The sequence below is a fragment of the Mustela erminea genome, chromosome 20, assembly GCF_009829155.1.
Source record: "Mustela erminea isolate mMusErm1 chromosome 20, mMusErm1.Pri, whole genome shotgun sequence".
Lineage (NCBI taxonomy): Eukaryota > Metazoa > Chordata > Mammalia > Carnivora > Mustelidae > Mustela > Mustela erminea.
Genome location: NC_045633.1, coordinates 20224706 through 20251367, shown reverse-complemented (window position 1 = coordinate 20251367; position 26662 = coordinate 20224706). Strand labels below are relative to the sequence as shown.

Below are 26662 nucleotides of genomic sequence, written 5' to 3'. Positions count from 1 at the left end.
TCTTGCAGCCGCTTCCTGGTCAGCCGCCCTGAACGCTAGGTTTTCGGATGTCATTTTAAAGCACATCAGAATCCGTGACAAGGAACTGAAGCAACGTGATCAGAGCCGGCCAACTTCTCTGGTGGGATCGGGATCACAGTCTTCACCTCCCTCCCCAGCTCGACACCTGACACTACCTTTGTGTTGTTCCTGCTGTTAGCAGAGACGGGCACTGACCCTTTTCAAAGCCTGGAGCCAATCTTCTCCAGAACGTGCATTCTCCCTATGCCTGCCTTCTCCCAGCGCACTGCTCTGCGCTGGCCCGTCCGTGGTTCCCCACCCGGCCCCTCTAACTGCAGCCCATGCTCGTTCTGGGGGACTGAGTGCAGGCAGACGGCAAGTTCTGCTTACCTTTGCTTCCTGCAGCCTGATTCCTCCTGCAACGCTGAGAACTGAGGGGCTGTTAGCTACCACTGCTATTTGTATGCGCTCTTACAGATTTTACGTTGCCCAGAGGTGGTCTTCTCGCTCCTACACTTCATTCCTTGCATGGGATAGAACTAACCAATCCCTCTTCCTTCATTCCTTATTACGTGGTGCTCTGGTTTCGGTTGGGTTTCTCTCAGCTCCAGACCCTCTCTGCAGCCTGTCTGCCTTCTCCTGAGTTACCCTTTTAGTATTCTCGGTCTCCGGGGCTCAAATTCGCCGCTACCCCTGCAAACTGGCTCTTGTTCTGAAACGGTCTCCCCCCATCGCCGGAGGAATATGAACTCCCACGTGCTCTCTGTCCTAGCCTGAGTCCAAGGATGGAGAGAGCCCACCACCTTCCTCACCACATGGCACCCTTGCCCACTGAGTCCGCAGCCAAGGCTCAAGCCCAGGAGATCTTCTGTCACTCACATTTGTCTGGGTAGTGGAAGCTTGCCCTATGACTCGACATCACGGCAGACCAATTCTCTTTTCCTGGTGTTCCAGGATGCCTAGTACACCACACAGTTGCTTCGCTTTTTAGTAAGCTTCACATTCACGTCCAAAAATGGTTTGACTAATGGGGCAACAAAGGTCTTAGGTGAAAGCACTGGACTCTGGCCTCAGCCTCACTCTTGTCTTTTTTTTTTTTAAGTCTATGCAGTCCTCCTTAAGTCAGTAGGTGACACCCATCTCCCCTTTCTAATGAACATGCCTTTGCTTTTTCCACTCTCCCCAGGGCTGTTTACCCAAAATAACCAGTAGAATCAGGGATTTCATCAGCACAAAAAATTACGAATAAAGTAAAAGGCGTACTGTTTTCACTCTGAGAAAGAACTGTACAGGAGATAAGCATGGAGAATTCAGACCTGGCACTCAGGAGGGTGCCCCGTCTTAGCACTTTTAGACACACGACTGCAAATACCGCCAGAGGAAAGGCAGGGACGTGCGGGTGCAAGCTAAGGCACGGTGTGCGGACCACAGTCCAGGCTCACCCCAGAGAGCTGCTAGCAGGTATGCGGGAAGGACCCAGTGGCAACAGCAGGGAGAGCTGGGGAAGGCGGGATGATGGTGATTCACCTCTCACCAGGCCTCTGCCCCCACCACAGCCAGTTTCAGGGTCTTCATCACTGTTCTACTAAGCCAGAGGTTCTCAAAATGTGGTCTTTTGACTGGCAGCAGCAGCACACCCTGGAAGGTGTCCAAGATACAAACTCTCCGCATCTACCCTAGAACTACTGACTGAGAAACCCTGGGGGGATGGTAGGGCCAAGCAGTTGATGCTTGACATGCGGACTTCCAGCTGATTCTGAGTTAGGAGAAAGTCTGAGAACCACCAAACTGTGTTCCTCCCGCTCCAAGACTCACTAGTGTGCTAGGAAGGCAACCCCACCATGTACTTATAGGTCTCCTGCAGGTCAAATTACTCCCAGGCAACTCACTGAAAATTACACCTTTCCCTCTCTCTTTCCATTCAATCCCAGCAATGGCTGGGATACAACCCTTAAGGAAGCCCCTTGGGGTTATCCCCTATTCCCTAACAGAACTAGAACCACAAGAAGCCTTTTCATCAAAGGTCCTACTTTTTGTCTGTGGGTGTGATGCTGCCATTCACGGCGGTGCTGTCTGCTGCCTGGATGGAGGTGGACCCAGTTTCCTAGGGAAAGGAAGCACAACTCATCAGGTCAGTCTGCCCACGGCAAAGGCCCCAGTGGAAGAGAAAAATAGGGAAGCATGGAACCTACGTACCTCTTCACATATTTTCAACTTCTTTGTGATTGCCTGGTAACAGACAGCTGGCTAATAAAGGAGGAAAAAAGACCATGTATTAAACTGAACACTTAACTGGTCTTCATTATAATTTCCCTAAGAGGTTAGGCCTAAAGTATGGTGTTAACACTGAAAACCTACTTGCTGTTCAACTTTACTGAACTCCAAAGGACACATCAGAAATGGAATACACACTATCTCACTCAAATATCTAGGCAACTCTGCAAGTTTCTTTTGCCAATGATGACATTAAGGATCAGAAAGTCATACACTCAGGATTACAAAGGTAGTCAGTGCAACTGGGCTCGCAACCCAGATCTGTCCAACTCCAAAGCCATAGACTATCAGGTCCTATATCAAGGTTCAGCCTTGCAGATACTCTGAGAAGCCTTCCCTCCACAAGCTGACGGTTCAGAGAGACTGTCTGCACAGCAAGCCCGAGACTGCATCCATCAAACAGCACGGGTGACCTCATGAGTGCTGAAGCTCACAAGGTCTGGCTTCTGCCCTAGACTCCAAAGGCAACCACAAACGTCTCAACCACACAGCTGCCAAGTCTTTTTCTTTTCTTTATTTTTTTAAGATTTTATTTTTTTGACAGAGAAAGACACAGCGAGAGAGGAAACATAAGCAGGGGGAGTGCGAGAGGGAGAAGCAGGCTCCCCAAGGAGCAAGGAGCCCGAAGCAGGACTCTGGGATCATGACCCGAGCCAAAGGCAGATGCACCCACAGCTGCTGAGTCTTAAATGCTTCTTTTGGGGGGGTTTACTTTCAAACGTAACAACAACACCTGATTCACAAATGGGCCTCCATGTGACTTCTTATTTTGCTGCTCCGCGCAGCAGTAGAAGCAGAGCCTCACTTTATAGACCAGTGGGGTGAGGTCCATGGAGCCACCTTCTCCCCTCAGGCCAGCCCCTGACCAAGGATCAAGAATGTCAAAGACCAACTCACCTTCTCAGTTTGGCTGAGCAGGAAATGATGGAAATGAGGGTCTGCATCTTTCACAGGCTGAAACCAGAAAATGATTGAATAAAACAACTTAACTTCCACCAGAGGTCACCTTGCCTGCTGCCTGGTAACTGACTCTCCTCTGGCTAAAACACCCTTGGCAGCCAGTATCGACTCTGCCTGGAAGCACTTTCCCGTTGTTGGTCTAAGCCTTTTATGATTGATCCCTGCTCCACCTACAGGGAAACTGGCTACAAGTGGAAGAGAAGACATATTTCTGTCAAATTATTCCAGTAACAGTGGAGGGAAAATAGCTAAGAGGAATACTGGTATTTTTTTTTTTTAAGATTTTATTCATTTATTTGAGAGAGAGTGAGTGAGAGAGAGCATGAGAGGAAGAAGGTCAGAGGGAGAAGAAGACTCCCCATGGAGCTGGGAGCCTGATGTGGGACTCGATACCGGGACCCCAGATCATTACCTGAGCGGCAGGCAGTTGCTTAACCAACTGAGCCACCCAGGGTTCCTGAATATTGGTGTTTTTAAAATGCAGCATTTACCAGTCCTGGATAATTGAGCAGGGGAGGCCAAATCAATTCTCATGACTCCTGATCTTAGGGTTTTACCTACTGTATCTGGTGTCAGACCCTTGAATGTCTCGTCTCATGCGGGACGGATATAAACAGAAATGGAGGACAATGAAGGCTTTCACAATTAGGTTCAACAGGGGACTGGGGCATCCACTACAAGGGGCTACTGAACAGCAGAGCAGAGCTGTATATGTGAATAGTGAAAGGTGTGTATAAAGCATAAGCATTAAATGAAAAAATGTGTGGGCCAATCCCACATTTGTGAAAACCAACCCTATTCCCAATAGTAGAAACCCCATGTGGGTATATAATTCTATAAATGATGCGTGAATGGGGCGTCTACCAAAAGGTCTAGAAGAAGTTACATGGAACTTGAAACTGCGCATCCCTGAGGGTGGAGACGTTCACATCCCCCCCTTGTACACCTCGGTACTATTTCGCAATTTAAAAAATGGGGAAAGGAAAAGCGCCTCACACGGGCCAGGAAACCAGCTTGGAGGCTGGGCTTATCCTGGTCTGCGAGAGAGCTTGTTACCTCGCTCACAGTCGGCTGCCATTTAAACGCGGCCATCGGTCCAGCCATCACCCCCTTCACGGTACTAGACTCAGGGATGGTGAGATCCTACAGAGGGAAAGGCAGATGGTCAAGACACTGAAACCACCTCAGTAGCAGATGTCTTCCTGCGCCAAATCGGGGAGCACCTCTTCACTGCTCTGCTTCCTTCAGTCACACTCCACATTAAAAGAACCCCAACTCCAGTCTCAGTCCCCAGGCACGGTTCTGATTGTCCATCAGGGGGAAACCAGGCAAGTTTTCATTAACAGGGAACAAAGGTTTCTTCTCTGTTCTTGGAATAACAATTGTCTTCTTGTGCCCAAGTTTCGCAAGGACAGGTGTCTCTGGAAAGCCCAACTGTGGTGTGCAGTGTTGTCAGCAAATCACAGTGAAGTGTCCTTATGGCCAATAGTGAACATTAAGAAAACAGTACCCTCTTCGGAGAAGACCTCAAAAAACACTAAGAAAGCCACATGGTGCCAATGAGGAAATGTGCCCAGCGTTTTAGCTACTAAGTGACAAAGCTAGACTTCCAACTCAGAGCAGCTGGGAACGAAGAGCCCCACTTGTTCTCTAGGCTGATGCCAGGGCAGGACCCAGTAGAACGGGGTGCACCTCCTCACCAAGGGCCTGGCCATACCCATCCTGGACAGCAAGCTGCTTCAGCCTTACACCTGCTGTGCTCTTGTCCCCTCCACCAAGTTTACATCACACTCCCTTTATGCAAGTGGGATATTCCAGCCACAGTTTCTCTCCTGACATGCCCCACTCCGAACCCTGGATTTCCCTGCCCAAACAGCTTCTTCAATAGTCTTCGCAGTCTTAGAAAAGCAGCTGCATTCTCCCAGGCTGAGATCTTTGCGGTTCATCTTGATTCCACCCTCCTCTTAACTGCTGGCAATGATTATGGTTTTACGACTGCTGATCTGGGAACCCCTTTGGCCACCCCACTGCTAACATTCAAACTAGGCTGCCATCACCTGTCACTTGGGCTGTAGCAAAAGGGATCCCCCCACTTCTGTTCTGAAACACTGCAGTCTAGACTGTACACAGCAGCTATCACTTCTCTGCCTACAACTGGCTTCCTGTCTCATAGTCAGGCTAAAGGCTAAAATATCATGGCCTATGGGGCACTACAAGTTCTACAACCCTCACTCCATCCTACCCTCCGAATTCATGTCCTATTATATTTTCTACCCTCTCACCACTCTCCAACTCACCAGCACTAACCCTTGGCCCTCCAGCCGTTCCCCAAACACACCAGGCATACGCCTGCCTCAGTGCCTTCACACTACTGGGAACGCTCTTCCAACAGTGATCTACTTGGCTCACAGGCTCACTTGAGGTCTCCATGGAAATGTCACCTTATCGGGGTGCTTTCCCTGACCCCTCTGTATCTTCCCCCATTAGAACATGATACTGATGTTATTATCAGTGAGTTCTATGAAAGTAAGACCTTTGCCAATTTTGTTTACTCTGTATCCCACGGTGGGAGCCATGCCTGGCACTGACGAGATGTTTCATTATTTACTGAAGAAGTGAACATGGGAGGGGCCTTGTCAAAGTATCATGTGGCTGAATCACTAGACATCTGGCTTCTGGTGGATCGGCTTCATCCACAGGTGCTGAATAAAGATCTCTGGGGGAAAAGGGGGCCTAATGCAGTACTGCCCCAAAGAACGTCCTACCACGGTGGACATACTCTGTATCTGTGCCCTGTGGCGGGGCAGCACAGCTCTAGTGACCTGCTTCAGGTCTCAGGACAGAGGGAGAGTGGGGTGGAGAGCACTGGCTTTCCATCTGGCAGCAGCAGAAGGCCTCAGCTCCCAAACCATCAGCCTCTGCAGCACTCCGGGACCTGGGGAGAGACAGAGCCCTGGCGGCTGCGGGCTGTCAGGGTGCGGCGCGCCGACTAGAGCTGCAGTTCTCCTTCCCTGCCCAGCACTTGGAGACGAGAGTCCCTGAGAGAGGATGAAAGCACACCTCTCACACTGGAGCCACACGATCCCAGCCTTTCCCTGTTTGCATGGAACTGACACTTCTCCATCAAAAGGTCAGCCTTTCCCACTGATCCTCAGGGGACAGGAGATTACGGCTCCAAATGGCAATCATCTGGGGCTTTGCCCAGGTATCAGTCTAGGTTACTGCTGTTTCAGAAAGAAGCCTGACAGCCAACTGACAATTACTGTAGCAACACACACTCTTTTTAGAGCACAGAGATCAGAAGATGCACCAAAATTCCAAGCCCAGATTCCCTACATCTCTGAAGGTGCTTAATTAAAACCAACTGTCTGAACCGAAATGGCTGTGCCTGCCCTGCACCACTAGCCACAATCCTTCCTCTCCAGCTGACAAATCCTTCACTAGAGGCCGGGCCAAGCAAGGAGACTGCACAAAGGGCTGTGCTGAGGATAAATAGCAAGTAGACGTCTCGGCTGAGGACCTCACTCCAAGAACAGCAGCAGAAATGTTACTACCCCCTAATTAATAATTCAGACTCAAGGGCAAACTGCTTTTCTCTGGGAGCCCGTGAGAAGAGTCCCTGCAGAGAGCCCGGTGGTGGCCTCGGGTTACACTAAACCCACTATGCTCTCGCTGTACAACGGGCTACTGCCAGACACTGACACATGTAAAGCCATTCATCAGAAGCGTAGTTCACGGCTCACTGTTCTTGGTGCTTTGCTCAGTTACTCATTTAATTATCACAACAAACAAGAGAGACAGGTATCACTACTATTTCCAGTGATCAGATGAGGAAACGAAACCAAGGCAAAGGTAGCTGGCCAAGGTCACACAGTTGCATAAAGTTATGGAGTCACAGTTCGGACTCAGACCTCCTCCTCACCTCTCCTGGACACCTCCCTTTTTCCAAAAAGATGTCGTTTCTCTGCTGGGCCAGCACGGAGTTGGTGAGATCCACGGCTTCAGAAGGCAGAAAATAGGAATTTGGAGAACAGTATAAAACCTGACAGCTCAGATGCCTCTGGATCCCCAGGAAATCAGTTCAACTGGACCAAATCTGATCACACCCCCTGAGGAGTTCTTTCTGCACCGCGGCTAGGCGTTTTCTCCATCTTCTCCACCTCTGGCTGCAGTTCCCTGTGCTCAGTGTCAGCCAGGGCTGTCCCGACCGCTAGTCACTCTGTCTACTCTCAGTCTCGGGTCATCTGACAGTGAGAAGGATCTTCTCTAACACAGTGGTCACTCAGTGGCAGCCCACAGGCTCAATCGGGCCCAGAGATGTTCCTTGGACCTAAAAGTACTTTAAAATTTTGAATTAGCATGTAACATTTAAAACTGGAGTGTTTCACATAAAACTGTATTTTCAGCTTCTCTTGAGGAAAAATCAGACAACCTGGCACAAGTTGGCTGGAACCCCACGGACAGAGCATGATCTCCCCTGAGCGCCAGCTGCTGTCACCCCTACTGCTCTCAGTGTGGAGGCAGGTGAGGGCTGTGGACCCTTAGCAAGCCTCTCCCCTTGCTGCAGCGACCTGTCTGGTCTCGCTGGTGTCTGAATCTGCAGGCCATGATCTGATGCGGTCTAGCGTTTCATCACGGCCTTATCATCCAACTGTTTCTGCCAGCCATCTGGCTCCCATCCCCTTGATTGTGCTCTAACAATCCTTCCCTGTGTTTTGACAGACTATCCCCTCCATCTCAAATTCTCTTCCCTTGGCTTTTAAGACTTGGCCCGTATCTTTTCAGGAAGGTGAAAGGTACATTATTTCCACTTTATTTCACTGTGATGGCTCTTCCAAACCCTTCCAACTTTGATCTATGGGTGTTTCCCCTGCAAAGCACACTCCTGCCTTTGACTGCTCCCTCCTTACTTTCTGTGAAAGTAGAGGGCCAGTGGGGCCTCAGATATACTTTGTATGTGTTCTCCAACATACTTTCTACCTATCTGCCTCCCACCTCTACAGACCATCCTGACATTAGTTCAAGGCTCCCTAACAGTCTAGCATTAGGCATTGGCATCACCTCAAATTCATCACAGTCAAAATAGTACTAGTCCTTCTGCTCCGTATGCCAACTCTACTCCAGACTCTTGCTCTTAAGAATGGTGTTACTATTTCCCAAACAAAAACCTGAAATCATCTCCCCCACCACTTCCTCTGGAATCAGTTCTAAATCTTATGAGCCCTTCCTCTGAAGTGCCTCTCAGGCAGTTCCTTTTAGTATTTGCTATCAGGATAGCTCCTTATGTAAGCGTAAACCTAGGTTTAGCTTTCGGACTGGCTTTAGCCTGTCTTCTCTGCCCTCCACCAATGCTAACACACAGCTTCGAGAACACACCACCCTGCCACCTAGCTTCAACAAACTTGTGGCCCCCTATTGACTCTGTGACTGTAAATATTGCTTTAGTAGTAGACCTCAAGGCCCTCTACAACCCAGTGACTACTCACTTTTAGCTCTCTGCTCTCCTCTTTGTCCTTCACCTATAATGAGAACATCCACACCAACATCAAGCTCCACGCAGGCTGGGCCCTCTGTCTCTGGAATGCTTTTCCCCTCTTTGTTCTCAAGCCCCTTCCGGTGCCAGCCCTCACATGCTGGCTCAGGTGGACTATTCTCTGGCCATGACCATCTAGCTGAATGCAAGATCCTTTACAGCTTTGTGTTCCTATTTCATGCCTGTGCACCCAGGCTGTGTCCCTCCCCTGGTCTGCAGGATTCTTTAGGGCAGTGCTTAGCACAGGTTTCTATGTCCACTCAGTGAGCTGAGGCACACTGTAGGGCTCAGCTCTTTCATATACAAAAGGAAGTCGCTAATCCCAGAAGCTGCAGAGGTAAAACAAACCTTCTCATCCTTTGGGGGCCGACCCCGTTTCCGGGGACTCTGCTCTTGGGCTCTTTTCAGAGGGGACTTGGAGCCTCTCTCTGATGAGCCTGAAGACACCCTCTTCTTTCCTTCTCCCATGTTCTTCTTCACCTTCCCTTCAGACAGGCTAAGCTTCCGCTTCTCATCACCTGAGTTTGGCCTACTTCTCTCCTCACTGGAATTACGCCGATTCTTGTCATCAGCAGAATTGTGGGACGACGTCTGAAAGTTTAATAATAACAATGATAGCCACCACAGCAGCCACTGCTGCCATCACCGCCATTTACACAAGCCACACCCTAGGAGAAGCGTTTTACATGTGCTATCCACACAACAACCCTACGAAATAGGTTCTGTTATCACTCCCACTGATGTTTGGGGAAGCAGATGAAGTCAAATCACTTGCCTATAGTCCCAAAGCTAAGACGTGGGATTTACACCCAGGCAGTGGATATACCCAAGAAGCTAAAATCCTAATCTCTAGGATGTAAAAGGGAGAAATGCCTGTGTGGTACTCAAAAGCTGAGATACTTCTCCTGAGTCCAAGAGACTTTCCTAAGAACAGCAATCCATTTCAGAAAAGTTTGCTGCATTCATGGAGTTTCAAGCTGATAGGCAAAACGCGGATACCCTAGATTTGAAGTAGTATTCTTTCCATTGGCATTTCGTAAGAATAGGGTTTGGGTTTGGGCCGTATTTAATCTGTTAGTTACTACACCAAAATAACCAGTCAGATGTTGGAATAAGGCAAGGATCAGTCTCTCACCTGGTCTTTCCCTTTGGCTCTCCGGAGGAACTCTTCGACAGCATCCACAGCCTGCTGGAATCGTTTCCCCTTGTTAATCTTTATCATTTCCTCCTTGTGTGCATGGTATGGCTTTAGCTGTTCCACTTTGATCCAGGCACTAGCAGAAAACACACATAGAAAGGGTATGACACACTGCCCAGGCCCCAAATTAGTAAACACCTCATCAAAACAGAATGCAAATATATGTTTGGCTTCACTGGACTTTGAAACACGCCTGCTGTGTTTTCAAAACATGTTACCAACCACCCCATACTCTTGGGGTGTTTTCCTTAAACAAGTCAAGCACAACCACCACCACCACCAAAACCAGAACACCCTTCACAAGCTGCATGCTCTTTCTGTCTACTCCCCTTCACCAGCCTTCTACACTAAACCACACGTCACTTGCCACTTGTGCAGGGCAGAGGAAGCCTGGAGATGTTCTTCCATTCTCATCACGGGAGCCCCTCACGGACCCAGGGCAGCAGGAGCATTATCAACCACAGCAACATCACTGCCCAGTCAACACCCAAACCCAAATGACAACCTGTCAATCAACTGGGAATCAGGGATGCTCCCATGGCTCAAGAAATGCAGCACCTGAACTCTGCTGCTCTTAGAGATATTTGTTCATAAATGATCCTGTCCATGGCTACTAAACCACACAAAATGTGACACGATTTGGAATTAGGGCAGCAGTCGTAACAGGAGGTCTTCAGAAACAAGGTTCTGCTTGTGATTAAAGTAGAACATACCTTAAGATGTTTTAAAATTTAATTGCTACCATTAATGTGTAACACACACAAGTAGACATGCCATCAGTTGTCACTTTTTTAAAGATTTTATTTATTTATTTGACAGAGAGAGAGAGATCACAAGTAGGCAGAGAGGCAGGCAGAGAGAGAAAGGAGGAAGCAGGCTCCCTGCTGAGCAGAGAGCCCGAAGCGGGGCTTGATCCCAGGACCCTGAGACCATGACCTGAGCCAAAGGCGGAGGCTTTAACCCAGAGCCACCCAGGCACCCCAGTTGTCACTTCTGAAATATCTGGCTTACCATACTAACCTGAACAAATCTGCCCCTGCTGGCTTCCTGTGATTTTCCTAAATGACATTTAGTATCCCAGTACAAAGGAGAGGATTTTATAGGCTTGGTGAGATAACAGTTAACTTATGTACATTTTTACTATGCAATACTCAGGTTTCAGAACAAAACCTTCTGAGAAAAGGGGTCAGGTTAGGGACCTAACTAACTTAAGGTCCTCTCCTTTAGACAAAGCTGGAGAATATTCACCAATAATAGTAAAAATGTGGGGCGCCTGGGTTACTCAGTCAGTTAAGCATCCAACTCTTGATCTCGACTCAGGTCTTGATTCTAAGGCAATGAGTTCAAGCCCCACACACTGGGCTCCACACTGGGCACTGAGCCTATTTGGGAAAGAAAAAAAAAAGTGCTAATCTTTACATAAAAATAGTGCGACCAAGCCACCAATGGCCACCTTTGCTTTGAGTGTTATATGAGTAATTGTGACAATGGATTTGTACAAACACAACAGCTGTGAGACTATCAGCTTGCCAATGTGACAGCAAACCAGGACTTAGCAGGTTCCCTACGGCGAAACAAAACCAGAGAACAGAATGATGAGATGTGGTCTCACTGCGTAAAGCTCCAACCAGGTGAGGTAAGCAGGTACCTTCCAGTAACTAACTCATCTTAAAGTCTGAAACTTGACATGATAGATTCAATTGGTCTATTCTACTGGGAGGAAAAATGGAATTGTATCTTGACCTTACCTGGCCTGGCAGGTACACCACTGAATGGGACCATCCTGCTTCTCTTCCCATTTAGTGTTTCTAAGGACAGACCACCAGAGCAGATGCAAAGCCAGACACACCCTGAAAAGCAGGTTAAGCTGTCCTACCAAGACGACAAAAGTACTACCGATGAAGCTTACAGAGTCACGTGCTCTGGACTTGCCTCTTTGTTCTCTGAGTGGCGGGTTAGAAGCTGGGACCCATACAAGTTTTGGTGTAAGATCAATTGGGGGGGGTTATAGAGCCACGTGAGATGGGACAATCCACTCCAGGCACTCTAATCCCTGCCTCCCTCTCCCCACATGAACCTCTGATTCAGGGGAAGTGGAGAGGTAGGGACATCCATGGAGGAAGCACCAATAATCCATGCGTGTTTTTCCACTGAAGCATTTTAAGTGGATTACTGATTTCTGCCGCCAGAATGGTACAGTCAAAATTGCATTCATCCCCAGACTGCCATTTGAATACTCAAATGAAATTTTCCTCTCCGACCATTTTTTGAAAAGTGAAGATGGTTTGCTAAAAGAATGGACAGTGTACATATCAAGAGGATAAATGCAAGAAATATTAATCTGGTTAAGACTGTTGAAGCAGGGATGCCTGGGTGGCTCAGCTGGTTGAGCAGCTGCCTTCGGCTCAGGTCATGATCCCAGCATCCTGGGATCGAGTCCCACATCGGGCTCCTTGCTCAGGAGGGAGCCTGCTTCTCCCTCTGCCTCTGCCTGCCATTCTGTCTGCCTGTGCTCGCTCTCTCTCCCTCTCTGACAAGTAAATAAAATCTTTAAAAAAAAAAAAAAAAAAAGGACTGTTGAAGCAATGTGCCCCATCAGAAAAACTGTAAGTAAAAAGCCAGCCCAGCAGGGCTCTAGGAGGATTACCTCTTGAAAGCAAGCCAAATTGCAATAGAGTTTTTTCTCTGAAGTCTGGATTGCAGAACTCTGTCTCCTCAAAGAGTATGCTTTTCAGCCAGAGTTTCAATAATGCACCATTCTCTAGTACACTGATGTCTGTCACCTGGGCCTGGCATGCAACTGGTGCTCAATAAATAATCACTGAGTAAATGATGCCTTCCAGGCAAGTTCAGAGGGCTGGAAGGCTTTGCTGGCCTTTTCTGGTTGTTGCTGTTGTCTGTACATTTCTGTTTCTGTTTTATTATGACCCGGAGATTGAGACCTGAGCCACGATCAAGAGTTGGGATGCTTAACTGAGCCACCTGGGCGCCCCTGTTTATTTTTTTTAGGTGACTTCTGCTTCTTTCTGTGACTTATGATTTCCTTCTTATCATCCTCCTGATCCCTAGATGGTGCTGGACCTTTTCTGCGTAATTTGCTGTGGGGCTGGGAGTCAGAAAAATCAAGCTTAGTCAAGTGGTGTGTAAAGTACAAAGAACCTTTGCTTTTATGTACATGGAAGTAAATCCCACTGTAGTGGCAATCAGTGAGGCCATCACGAAGAACCCTTAAGGAAGGTCCCTTAAGATGTGTGGCTAAGTGGAAGAAATCAAAATGCAGAACCGTGTGTACAATATGCTATTACTCGTGTAAAAACAAGGAAAAAGGAAGATGTAACTTCTTGATTTTGCATAGTGTCTTTGGTGGGACATGCCGTAAGAATCTAGTATAACTGGATGCCCAAGGGCTGGTAACTGTGTGGCTGAGGGTCAGGGATGAATGGAAGTTTCACAGTTTATAGCTGGATTTGGGCGGACACGGGGTGGGGGCGGATGGGCATAAACATGTATTATCTTTAAGAAACAACAAATCAACAATAAAGGCCTCTGCTGTAGAACATGGGCTGCTCTGCCCAGGGACCTGCCCCCAGGACTTCTTCAGGTGGGTAGCTACTGGCTGGTTGCAGTAACTGCGCCTGTAACACAGTCAGGAGCAGCAAACTTACTCTGGTGTTCTGATACACCTCCTGTAAATTCTTCTCATTTCTACTATAAGCCCTCTCACATTACACGCTCTGCTCGAAATGAATTCAAACACCTCACGTTTTCAAAAACTTCCATAGTTCCGACCTGCTTTTCCCTTAAGTTAAAATTGTATCATGTACACATCGTATTAAACATGTGGTCTACAAATTAAACGTGGGTCTACGAATAATCTCCAAAACTCTCATGTATGTGACTCAGACTGCATGACACAAAGACCTGGGTGGGGGTGGGAGGGAGAACACACACGTGTCTGCATAGTCCAAAGGTGAGAACAAAGATGGGGACAGAAGACACGGGCTGCTTCTCCATCTAGATTTTGTGAGTAGTACTAAGCAAATGATTTGTATGCTTGCCCTGCTTCAAAACCACTTATGGAGACTGAGGATTACTAAATTGTTACAGGTCCAAGTCTAAGCTATTCAGAAACCAAGACACCCCAAAACCCACAAATCAAAATACAAAACAAAAACAACAAAAAGCCACAAAGAAAATAAGAGTTTGTCAATTAGTTTCAAGCACTGATTATCATACAGACATCAACAAAGACTTGCAGTTAAGATAAATTAAGAAGATTCTGTTTTCAAAACTTGAAAACATTCCCAAATGCTGGATAAGGCTTCCAAGCTGTGCTGTCTCTGCCAACATGGCCAGCCACTTCCTTTGTGCCGATTCTTTAATGCTGGTGCATAACACCTGTTCCTGGAGTCCACTGTCTCAGCCATGAAGGGAGTCACCTGTAGGACTGATGCTGGTGCTGGGACAGGAAAACCTACACAGTGCTCTCTAGGACAGGTATTGTCCAGTCCTGGCAGAGGACACTGCTGGCTCAGTACAAACAGCAGCGCACTCACCATCCATTTGGCTCGTTCTCCAACTATTGCACAATGTCGGATGTAGGCAAAGCGGGGCCATCAGCCCCCAGGCGAAAAGAAAGAGGGGTGCTCAGATGGCTCCAATCTGCTTGTAATTACAAGCTGCAGGTTCTTCTCCAAGAGTCTTACCTTCTATTTGCCTTGATGGAAAAAGTTTCTTAGGCTGGGATCCTGGAAATTCTATCACTGAACTCCACAAATCTCCTGCCTCTCAGTGTACTAATCTGTTAAAAAGTGAAAACCAGAACAAATATGCCATCTATTTCCCTAAAGGACTGTTGGAGGGTCAGGTGTGAAGACACTACACAAACTCTCGGGTGGTCATTTGGGATCTATACTCTTTTGCCAGTAGTCTTCTCTTGCACTGTTTGTTTCTGGGCATTTTTGAACACCCAAAGACTATATTAGCTTCCTCCAGTCTGCCATCCATGGCCACCACTGAAAATTTCAAACTCCAGGCTGTTTCTGTTCTGATGGGCAAATCCCTGTCCAAGATGGGCTCTCACGTGCCTGAGACTTCATCTGCGGGTGTGGTCACCTGGTAGAGTCGTCAAAGTTATGCTAAAGTTATTTTTCCCTCTGTATTTCTGTGAAATAGAAAACAACCATAAGTAACCCCTCTACTGGCCATCCAGGCTCAGAGAGCTGAATCCAATCATCTTACTAAGTCCCTCCCCTTCCAGGGGTGGCTGGTTAGGAAGATCTAGAGGTCCTCTCTCTTCCTAATAGGACATCAACACAATTTGTCAGATGTTTTGACAGAGGAAGGGGGAGAGAAAAACTAGTTTTCTAGAAGATTGAAATATTTATCTTTAAAAAAAAAAAAAGATTTTATTTACTTACTAGAAACACACACACACACACACACACACACACACACACACACACACGGTACAAGCCGGAGAAAGCGGGGAGCAGGCTCTGTACCAAGGAGGGAGCCTGCCATGGAGCTCGAGCCTAGGAGCCTGGGATCATGACCTGGCCTTAACCAACTGAGCCACTGAAATCGTTATCTTAAGGAGCTACTCTTTACACTCTTTAATAAAGATCCTTACTAATATTAAAAAAATCACATCTATAAATATTTTTCCCCATACAGAGTGTAGAGTTTTGAAAAGATACATGTCTGACTAAATCCTATATTGCTCAGGAATTCAGGAGCAGCCCCATGGGGTCAGGTCCTATCCAGTGCGGGAAGCATCATACCCCTCTCCCTGACATCAAACATCAAGTGAGGTAGAGCCCAGTTTCTTCTGGAACCACCTATGGCCCTGCCCTTCACAAAGGAGTTCTCTATCTCTAAAAACCCACTTGTACTTCCCGTCTAAAGCACTTCTCAAATGGCTGTTTCCTACAGTGCTTCTTATGCATGCCCTAAACATAGTCACCACAGCATTTGTTCTGCTCACAGTGCCGCTATTGAAACGTCTGATGATTTATGAACAGGTCAATGTTTACCTCCTTGGTGTCATTCATCATTTCGCCAATTCTGATTGTGCTCTTTTTCACATTAAAGAATTCTAGTCTTTGATCCGACTAGGTTCCCTTTTCTGATATTATCTAGTACCATCAGATCCCTTTGGGAGTATGGACTCAACTGCACATAGCACTCCTGGCAAGGCACAGCACAGTTTTTACATAAAGATGTAACAATTTGGGCGCCTGGGTGGCTCAGTGGGTTAAAGCCTCTGCCTTCGGCTCAGGTCATGATCCCAGGGTCCTGGGATCGAGCCCCGCATCGGGCTCTCTGCTCCTTGGAGAGCCTGCTTCCTCCTGTCTCTCTGCCTGTCTCTCTGCCTGCCTCTCTGCCTACTTGTCATCTCTATCAAATAAATAAATAAAATCTTTAAAAAAAAAAAAAAAAAAAAAGATGTAACAATTAAAAAAAAAAAAAAAAAAGGTAGACCAATTTACTGTTTGGTGTTTGAAGCCTTTTCAGTCACAAGAGATGTGGGGGCGCCTGGGTGCCTCAGTCGGTTAAGCCTCTGCCTTCGGCACACGTCATGATCCCAGCATCCTGGGATTGAGCCCTGAGTCCAGCTTCCCACTCAGTGGGGAGCCTGCTTCTCCCTCTCCTCTCTGCTTGGGCTTTCTGTCCCTATCTCTCTCTCTCTCAGATAAATAAAATCTTTTTTTGAAAAAGATTTTTATTTTATCTATTTGACAGAGAGAGAGAATGATCACAAGTAGGCAGAGGCAGGCAGAGAGAGAGGCGGGAGCAGAGAGCCCAATGCGGGGCTGATCCCAGGACCCTGAGATCATGACCTGAGCGGAAGGCAGTGGCTTAACCCACTGAGCCACCCAGGTGCCCCTCAAGTAAATAAAGTCTTAAAACAAAAACAAAAACAACACCCACAAACCAGACCTCGCTGAAGTCCTTAGGAATTTCCAACTCTCAAATGTCTTTCTTTTTCAAACACAAATCCTTTCTCTACCTCTCAAGTTTCCCTTAAAGCCACCTGCTTCTTACCAACTTATTCTCTCTCTTGTACCATATTTATAAGTCAACCTGAAGTTTACTGAACCCGTCGTATACCACAACACACTACAAACAAATGGCACTACTTCTGCATAACTACGAGGTAGAGAGCATCATCCCACACTGTGGGCAAGGACACAAGGGTTAGAAAGGTGAAAACAACTTGCCCAAATTGTAGGGCAGGTGCGATGGCATCCGAATGCACAGGAGGCCAGCATCAAATCCAGAGCTCTTTCCTCAAAGTAACCCCCTGGACACTTCACCTTCAGATAATATAAAGACAGTAAATAATATCTGCTGATCACTCATCACTAAGGACCCTTCTTCCTTCAGAGATGTGCCTGGAGATCCTCACCCCTTGTTTCCTTTCAATGTCAACTACCTAGCCACCAAAAAACGTGTTGGTCCTGTGACAACTTATTTTTTAATAACTTTTTATGTGGAATTCTACCAAGCGAGCTTAACAAGCTTAAAGATATTATACCTAACAGCTGCCCAGAATCCACCTGCTTAATGAATCCTCTCAAAGAATTTTAGTTAGAAATCACATCAGCACCACCACTACGAACACCACTAGGTTATTTCCAAGTTAAGTGCGTCCCTTTTCTTGGTTTCACTTGTGTGCCTTGTAAAGTGCTAAAATGCACTCAACTCCATTTTTCCGTCTCACCTATAGTATTTTTTTTTTTTAAACACATAGGCAGCCGTTCACTCTTCTGACCTGCAGCTTTTTACATTATAAGATCACAATGGCTTTAAGGCTTCCTGTAATCTGACCAAGCCCCCATTTCCCATGAGTTTCCACCTTTGTTTTAGACTTGTACATCTCCACTTAGCTAACCAAGCTGGGTCAACCACATTGCCTGTTATTCTTGAGCACGGTTCTTTACCCCGGGGGGGCGGGGCAGGGAACCTCTTTCTAACCCTGCATCCAACTTAAGGCCCAGGTGCTCACAGCATTCACACTGCCTGCACTGCCCTGCTTCGTCCCGCCTGTTCGAATTCTACCTGTCCTCCAGAGGTGAATTCTAACTCCATCTCTTCCATCACCCTTCTTTGATCTGCCGCTTCTCCGTGATCTCTCCTTGTTCTAGAACCCTTTAATAGTCACCTGTATCACTCACTCTGCACTTATTCCCATCCATAATGTTTATGTCTTGTCACCTGAATTCCTAAAAGGCAAGGCCCACAACATTTGCTTTTCTCTAGAAATTCCTTTTGGTGTCAACAATTTGGTGTGGCTGTACAATTAGCACTTGTTTTATACATTGGGGCAATGTTTCTTATAAAGCCAAAGACATTACTAGAACATTCTGGCTTCCAGAGTGTCTCTGGCTCTCAAAGCTCTGGGCCAGTGACTCCCTTGAATACTGTCATCAAAAGGCGGTAAATTGGGCACCTGGGTGGCTCAGTTGGTTGGGCAACTGCCTTCGGCTCAGGTCATGATCCCGGACTTCCAGGATCAAGTCCCGCATCAGGCTCCCAGCTCTCTGGGGAGTCTGCTTCTCCCTCTGACCTTCTCCTCTTTCAAGCTCTCTCTCACTCATTCTCTCTCAAATAAATAAATAAAATCTTTTTTTAAAAAAAAAAGAAAGGGCGGTAAATTGTTCTGTGACAGAGAACTGGGTATATTGGTGTATCTACACGGTGAAGATAAACACTCCATTCAAATTCTAATGCAGGGGCGCCTGGGTGGCTCAGTGGGTTAAGCCTCTGCCTTCAGCTCAGGTCATGATCTCAGGGTCCTGGGGTCAAGCTCCTAGTCGGGTTCTCTGCTCAGCAGGGAGCTTACTTCCCACCCTACCTCCGCCTGCCTCTCTGCCTATTTGTGATCTCTCTCTGTCAAATAAATAAAATCTTTTAAAAATAAAATAAAACAAAATAAACTCTAACCCAAGGGGCGCCTGAGTAGCTCAGTCCATTAAGCATCTCGTTCAGCTCAGGTCATGATCTCAGGGTTCTGGGATGGAGCCCCATGTCAGGCTTCCTGCTCAGCGGGGAGCCTGTTTCTCCCTCTCCCTCTGCCTCTCCCCTGCTTATGCTCGCTTGTGCAGACTCTTTGTCCAAAAATAAATAAATAAATAAAATCTTTAAAGAAAAAAACAAAACAAAAAAACCTCTAACCCAGGCTAAGCACTCCGGTATATACACTGCTGAATGAGTGAAGAACACTTTATAAGAGATCTTGCTATAGAATATCATATTATCGTTTTCTAGGAACATATATTTTAACCATGGCTATTAAATTCCTCAGAAAACTCACAGACATTTTCAAACCCAAAACTACATTTTCCTCTAAAAGTGGTAAGTAGAAATGCAACTACTTAAACCATCTAGCTACACCCAGGTAATCAAATCCAGGTAATAACAAGAAAGCTGAACAAATCACCTGAAACTCAGGTAAATACACATTCTCTTCTTCAGTGTGACCAAATGACCTATCAAAGACTCTCAAATGAATGGTCCTAATTTCACCGTAAACCTCACTCATGAAGCACAATGATAAACAGCCATTAAAAGAGAAACAAACATAACCCTTATAAGAAGAACCACCTATGGGAGTCAATAAAGAGATGTCAGAGATAATTTTATTGTGATTATCATACTCAGAAGACAGTGAATTCTATTTTTCATTTGACTGAAATTGTTATAGGCCCCGAGACAATTTCTAGGAGCTAAAAACAGCACCTTTTATTTACATATAAAGCCAAAACAATATGCCATTCTGACAGACTACAGTAAAAATGACCTAGGGTCCCTAGAATATTCTCACAAGCAGCTCAGATCCAGGACAACGCCCAAAGAAAGGGAAAGCGAAACTCTTGATGAACACTACTCACTGATCTTCTGTTCCAAAAAACTTCACAAAGAAGCATTTCTTTCCACGTGGTTTCTTCAAGTCTTTGGGTGGATTAACAATCTGGGGAGTAAAAGGCGGAGAAAAGGTTTTTCCACACTTCTAAGTTGGTAAAAAAAAGGAAACAATAGGAATATGTTTAAAGAGAACCCAGGTAGTACACGTCTAAGTCTGGCACTTTTCTACTGAGATGTGTGGAAATGAGCAAATATTCTCTAAGTTCCTTACATCTACCATGTAGCACTGTTCAGTAGGTAGAGTATCCCTTCTGCTGGAATTGGCACTGTTTTAAAAGCAGTTAAAACTAAGATCAACACCAACCCCCCCAACCACGTGACCCTGTCATCACTGAAGAAATGCAGAGAACAGTTCTAAAAATACATCGGTAAAGTAAAAATGTTAGGTGGTGTCTATGTTTATCACTGTAAGCAGTGGATAGTGTACAGAATTACTGAATCAATATGTTGTCCACCCAAAAACGACTATAATGTTTTGTTAATTATGCTTCAATTAAAAAAAAAACTGTACAAGGAGAGTTGAGGCAGGTAATAATGACAATGAGAACAACTGAGGCAATGAAAATGCCATATTGCAAAGAAACAGTCTAAAGACATTTCCTGGGCTCCTTGCAAGCATATAAAAAGAGAACATTTGGAAAGCTATGACGGATTGCCTCATGCAAAATCTGGAATGCCAACTTCTGCAAAGATGCACTGGAGCAGCACATATGGTAACATGGAAAGAAGATTTAAACTTAGTTGGGACAAAAATACTTTGACTTTTCACTAACCTACATTTAGACTCCTCTCTTCCTGGGGAATTTATTTTCTTCTCCTTTTGTTACATTTAAGTGTAAAGCTAAATTCAAACTAGAATTGATTTCCAGGATTAAAAAACTTCACCAAAACCACCTCTGATTCAAGAGATAAGCATTTACTGCAGATTACAAGACCTTGTTTATATTGTATTGCCCTTTCTAAACAAACAGTAGAGAGAGAAAAACTTTTGAGTTATTTATTTATTTTTTTGAAGGTTTTATTTGTTTATGTGACAGAAAGAGAGACAGCGAGAGAGGGAACACAAGCAGGGACAGTGGGAGAGGGAGAAGCAGGCTTTCCGGAGAGCAGGGAGCCTGATGCAGGACTCCATCCCAGGATCCAGGGATCATGACCCGAGCTGAAGGCAGATGCCTAACAATTGGGCCACCCAGGCACCCCTCTGAGTGTTATTTAAATAGGTCCGGATTAACTAAATGCCTGAAACTGAGGGGCATGAATCCTATAGTCTCCACCTTCTCAAACCCACTTTACATATCTTCCAATAGTAGCAAGACACTCACCTTTCCTGGCCAAGGAGGATACCGGCCGAGTTTCCCCCTAGAGAAAACACACAGTCAGCATTTGCCCTGGAAAAGCCAGTCCATCTCCTTCAACCCACTCAACGTCAAAGTTATTTTCCTAACTCTCCACCTGCACCCTCAAGTGCCAAAACAAAAACTGGCAAACAGGAGGTCTTAATTTGGCGTCCACAGCTGGGCCCAAGAGGCCCAAACTCTTCAGAAAGGAAATACAGAAGTGCATAAAGTATGTGCATTCTTTGGGTGACAGGGAATACAGAACAACAAAACCAATCAAGAGTCCACTTGTATAGAGCCTCCCCGGGACGGGGGTTGGAGGGTAGTTTGCTCTGTAAACACAGACTTCCCCTTACAAAGTCTGGTTTAATTCACGAGCCCGGCTTTGACAAATGCTAATGGAAACCTTCCTCCGGGTCGAAAAGTGAGCTACGTCGCTCCAGGAAAGCGGCGACGGTCAGTCTTGGTTCGGGCGGTTGTCTGGGACACAGAAGCAAACCACAAGAGGCACCCAAGAAGGCACTGGTCACTGCCAAGCCTTCAGCTGTAAAGGAGAAGTCCCCCTTCCATTTCTTCACGGGGCAGCGCCAGCAGTCCGGTTTCGACACCCCCAGCCAAGCAGCCCGCACAGGTCGTTTCCATTTCAACGCGAGTTTTGACGGGCTTGCCCAGGCGAGATGGCCCGCCGGCTCCCCGACTCTCCCGCTTTCTGAGGAGCCTCAGCAAGACCCCAAGGACCCGGCGTCCGCGGGAGCTGTGCGGCGCCAGAGACTCCCTTCACGGTGGCCGCCGGCGTGCAGGTGCGGAGCGAAGCCCTCCCCTAGGCGGCCCTGGGGTTCAGAGCCCAGCCCGCCGCGGCCACTCTCGGCCTCAGTCCCCCGGGGCTGGGCTGCCCCTTCCGCCCGGCGTAGCTCCCAGCGCCGGCCCCTCATCTCGCCCTCTCTCCGCAGCCTGGAGCGCATAGAAAGAAAGCTCTGGGGCTGTCCGCGAACCCCGCGCCCAGTGGGGGAGCTCCCCAGCGCACCTCGCTTAGCCCTGGCCGCCCGGACTCACCACACCAAATCGCCGAGCCGCAGACTCACAGCCGCCATCTTACCACCCAACCACCGCCGACGCACGGGCCGCCGGGAACATCAGGTCGCCCCGGCGCCGCCCATTGGAGTGCGCCCGGCCACGTGACGAGGGCCGGCTGTCATCGGCCACGCCGCTGCCCTGACGTCACCGCGCCCGCAGGGGTTCATTGGCCAGCGGAGCTGCACGTGACCCGGGCGCCGCGGACTCGGCGCGCCGGAGCCCCGAGTCTCCCGGCTCCTTCCCCCTCCCTCCGGCTCGTGACAACGAAGCGCCCGCGGTCTGAGGCGGCGGAGGTGGCGGCGACGGTGCGGCCGTTCGAGTGCGCGACGGAGCCAGCCCTGCGGCCCGCCCCGCCCCTGGGCTCTGGCCTCCAGCCCCCTCCCGTCGGCGCTTCCGTTACGGCCGTTAATACCGCGCGGGGGCCGGCCGTGTCGCCACACCGGGAGCTGCCCTGACGGACCTCGGCGCGGCCTGGAAGCCTGCCTCCGCCCGCGCCCGGGGCCCGCGCCCGGCGGGCTCTGCGTGGCCTCGCCCGGGGGGCGGACGGGTCCTTCGGTGCGCGCTAACGGCGGGTGTCCGGGGATCGGCTCGGAGCCCGCGTTCGCCGCCTCAAGTTCTCCCGGGGCGCCAGTTGCAGCCCGCCCGAGGTCCCGAGCTGCTCGACCGACGTGGAGCCGGCGTCTCTCCGCTTCCTCCGGTGCCGGGGCGGCGGCACGGCCGGCGAGGCTCCCCCGGGCGCGTGGGGACCCGGCCATGGGCCGCGTCGCGGGTTGGCCGCCCGCCGGGAGGCATGGCTCGGGGGCCGGCCGCTAGCAGCGCCGCAGCCCGGGCGCCCGGGCCGGCATGAAGACGGCCGCGGGGGGACGAGTGCGGCCCTCGGGGCCGTAGCCTGCGTCGCGCCGGGGACAAAGGTGCGTGTCTTTGTCGGGACCGGGCTCTCACGTACATCTCGTTGTAGTTTGACACTTTTGGAGAAGTTGGGAGCTGGCTGTTGTCACAACAGGAAGGCAGATGCTCGCGTAGTTTCAGTACATGAAAACCAAGGCGTTGAATGGGGAACTGTTCACAGCAGTTCAGCACAGGGCCCAAGCACCCGGGTGGAAAATAACAGCTTTTGAAAAGGTCCCAGTCCCTCTTGCAGACTCCACATAGTTTACGTGTCGACTTAGAGTTTTTCTTGAGTCGCCCTCTTGCTTGGAAAGGTGGCGGATCCTCACGCATCTCCACTAGGAGTTTTCGTTATAGAGAGACTTTGGTTGTAAGAGTGTTTTGTTTGTTTGCTTGTTTAGTGCGTTGGCTTGTCCGAAGCTTGGTTTTTCTTGGAGTTCAGTTTCCCTTAAGTACCGGCAGTTAGTTTTAGGAGCTGTCATTTACTGTTCTATATTGTCTTAAGGGCAAACCAGTTATTGAAAACACATTTAGGATTCCAGGAAATGATTTCATAAAATTCAACACGTTCTTAATTTGAAAACTCTTTAATTTTTGAGCAGTTGAAGGATATTTTAATGGTTTGATTAAACTATATGAATTTTAAATCAACATCACATTGGACCTAGAGGCATTCCCATGAGAGTCAGAACATGGCAAAGAATATATGTTTAATGTTATTCTGGAAGTTCTAGCCAATGCAATAAGACATGAAACAAAAATAGAGACATTTCTGAAAGAAGAAAAAATTCTCATTTGCAGAAATGACAGGGCGGCCTGTTGTGGAGGGGGGAAGGGAAAGCCATTAAATGAGTTAAGTAAGGAGACTAATTACAAAGTCATCATACAAAATTAAGTTTTTCTGTTTCACTGATAATCAGTTTGAAAATACAACGTTTGGGGCACCTGTGTGGCTCAGTCATTAAGTGTCTGCCTTCGGCTCAGGACGTGGTCCCAGGTTCCTGGGATCAAGCCCAGAGTCCCACTCGCCGCTTCTTAGGAAGCCTGCTTCTCCCTCTCCCACTCCCCTGACTTGTGTTCCCTCTCTCCCTGCCTCTGTCCAAAAAAAAAAAAAAAAAAAAGAGGATGTATGATGAAAAAAAAAGTGTAATTCCTGGGAATAAACCAAGATGCAAAAGAAGGCTAGTGTTCTTGGATGAGGTTTTTGGGGAGTGATGTTTTTGTGTGTACAGTACTGTGCTTTTATTTAGAGTGATGTTCAATTTGTTAAAATTGAGTATTTAAATATTTAGTTTTTCTTAAGCCTTTTAAGTTTCACTCCCAAATCTTTTTTCTTTAAAAGATTTTTATTTATTTTGAAAGAGAGGAAAAGGGAAGGGGAAGAGGTGGAGGGAGGAAAAAAAGGGGAAAGAATCCCAAGCAGACTCCTTGCTGAGCGGGATATGGGGCTTGATCTCACAACCCGAGATCATGACCTGAGCCCAAACAAAGTGTCGGACACGGAACCAGCTGAGCCACCCGGGTGCCCCCCCGCATCTTACTTTACTTATAAATCTAAGAGTAGTTATATAAAAATAAAAATATTTGACTCCTGACAAAGCTTCAATTAAGGTACCAGTTCAAAAGATTATGTTCCACTAAACAATTTTTTTGCAAATGTTCACTACCCTTAAAAGTTTAAACTGCATTTAAAGTTTTTGTTTTTTCAGTAGGTCTATGCCCCAGCGTGGAACCCAAAGCCAGGCTTGAACTCATGGCTCTGAGATCAAGACCTGAGCTAGATAAAAGAGCCCAGTGCTTAACCAGCTGAGCCACTCAAGCACCCCTACATTTAAAGTTTTATATGCTTATTCTTTGAAATACTTCAGACTTCTGAAATGGTGCCTTTATAAGCCTAATGGTAAAATCTTTCCAAAGACATAACTCTTGTAATGTCTTTTTTTCTAATAGGTGTAGAATTAGGTTTAAATGAACACTTTGATACTTCTTTTAACCATTTCAGATTAAAATTGTAAGTCCAATAAGTCAATCATTATTATGTCTGATTTTCTTAAATGTTTCAAATAACTTCATAACAAGTAGCAAGCACTTACGGTGATTATAAAATTTAATCCCAAATCTAATTACTATAATCCCAAATCTAATTACTAAGTGTTAATATGTTACAGGTTTGATTTACTTTATTCTTTGGTCTTATTTGTAAAGTCATACAACTGAGAGAAGTTTTACCATCCAGGTGAATGAAGTTGCAATGTCTAACATTAGGACCATGCTAAGGGTACTTTTTAAAAATTACTGCTTGCGGGCATCTGGGTGGCTCAGTTGTTGAAGTGTCTGCCTTGGGCTCAGGTCATGATCCCAGCATCCTGGGATTGAGCCTCATTTCCCCATATTGAGCTCCCTGCTCAACGGGGAGCCTGCTTCTCCCTCTCCATCCCCCTCTGCTTGTTCTCTGTCATAAATAAGTGAAATCTTAAAAAAAAAATTACTGTCTGGACAAGGACAGGAACCTGGTTGCCCCTTCCAGGGTGAATGTCCTATATTTCATCTGTTAACTTGCATGTTCCCTTCTTATAGTGAGACCTTGCCTGCTTGTGTCAGTGGGGGGCCTTTAAGCATCAGCTTTCAGCTGTGATTTATTTTCACAATCCAGGGCATCGTGAATGTCCTGGGGCCCTTGAAAGGTTTTTTTAGGGGAGTTTTCCCCCAACATTTTAGTGCATGATGGTTTTTTGCATTACTAATCTATTTTGCTGCTAATTACTTTGCTGCCTACTTAGGATTATTCTAACTCTTCATTTTTAGATATTTTACTCCCTGATCTTAGCAATCAGAATTTTTGGTCATAGTAGAAAAAAAATGAACATTACGTATATAGTAAACATTCTTTTTTTTTTTTTTAAGATTTTATTAATTTATTTGACAGAGAGAAATCACAAGTAGATGGAGAGGCAGGCAGAGAGAGAGAGAGGGAAGCAGGCTCCCTGCTGAGCAGAGAGCCCGATGCGGGACTCGATCCCAGGACCCTGAGATCATGACCTGAGCCGAAGGCAGCAGCTTAACCCACTGAGCCACCCAGGCGCCCTATAGTAAACATTCTTACATGTGGATATATGTGACATGCGTAAATCTTCTTGAATTAGTTTCTACTAATCATTCACTACTGTCAAAATACAGTGAACTTTTTTTTGGAATATGTCAAAATAATTCTAAAGTTGACCTGAAATAATAAACAGACTTGAATAACTATATTTAAAAGAATAATAAGGATGAATTTTTGATTAGAGATATTAAAATACACCATAGAAACTTTTCGAAACAGTATAGTTTTGGTTAAACAGTGTCTACATCTACTAGATTAACAGGTTACATTTTAGTAACAGATCTTAAGATGTCTAATGCATTACTCTATAACAGAAGCCAAGTCAGCAGGGAAAAGAAAGGTTAGGGATTGATGCTGGGAAGAAG

The 26662-nt window shown here is 47.0% G+C and overlaps 2 protein-coding genes across 10 annotated transcripts in view; one reads left to right on the top strand and one right to left on the bottom strand.

The window, feature by feature from the left end:
* The window catches only part of GLYR1 (glyoxylate reductase 1 homolog), a 35956-nt gene extending 13553 nt beyond the window's left edge, over window positions 1-22403 (bottom strand). For 2 of the 6 annotated variants that reach the window (XM_032327444.1, XM_032327445.1), the window contains exons 1-9: window positions 22286-22403; window positions 21218-21254; window positions 19862-19941; window positions 9903-10041; window positions 9116-9358; window positions 4291-4377; window positions 3172-3228; window positions 2197-2247; window positions 2031-2104 (exon numbers count right to left, since the gene is read on the bottom strand). In XM_032327444.1, coding sequence (XP_032183335.1) covers window positions 2031-2104; window positions 2197-2247; window positions 3172-3228; window positions 4291-4377; window positions 9116-9358; window positions 9903-10041; window positions 19862-19941; window positions 21218-21254; window positions 22286-22323 — 806 coding nt within the window. In that variant the 5' untranslated portion in view covers window positions 22324-22403. Of the gene's footprint in view, window positions 1-2030; window positions 2105-2196; window positions 2248-3171; window positions 3229-4290; window positions 4378-9115; window positions 9359-9902; window positions 10042-19861; window positions 19942-21217; window positions 21255-22256 lie in introns of all 6 variants that reach the window. The other 4 variants (XM_032327447.1, XM_032327448.1, XM_032327443.1 and 1 more) reach the window with 3 other exon arrangements.
* A 699-nt stretch (window positions 22404-23102) lies between these two features.
* Window positions 23103-26662, top strand: part of UBN1 (ubinuclein 1) — a 39275-nt gene continuing 35715 nt past the window's right edge. For all 4 annotated transcript variants that reach the window (XM_032327442.1, XM_032327441.1, XM_032327440.1 and 1 more), the window contains exon 1: window positions 23103-23217. The gene's annotated coding sequence lies outside the window, so the exon portion shown is untranslated. The remainder of the gene's footprint in view (window positions 23218-26662) is intronic.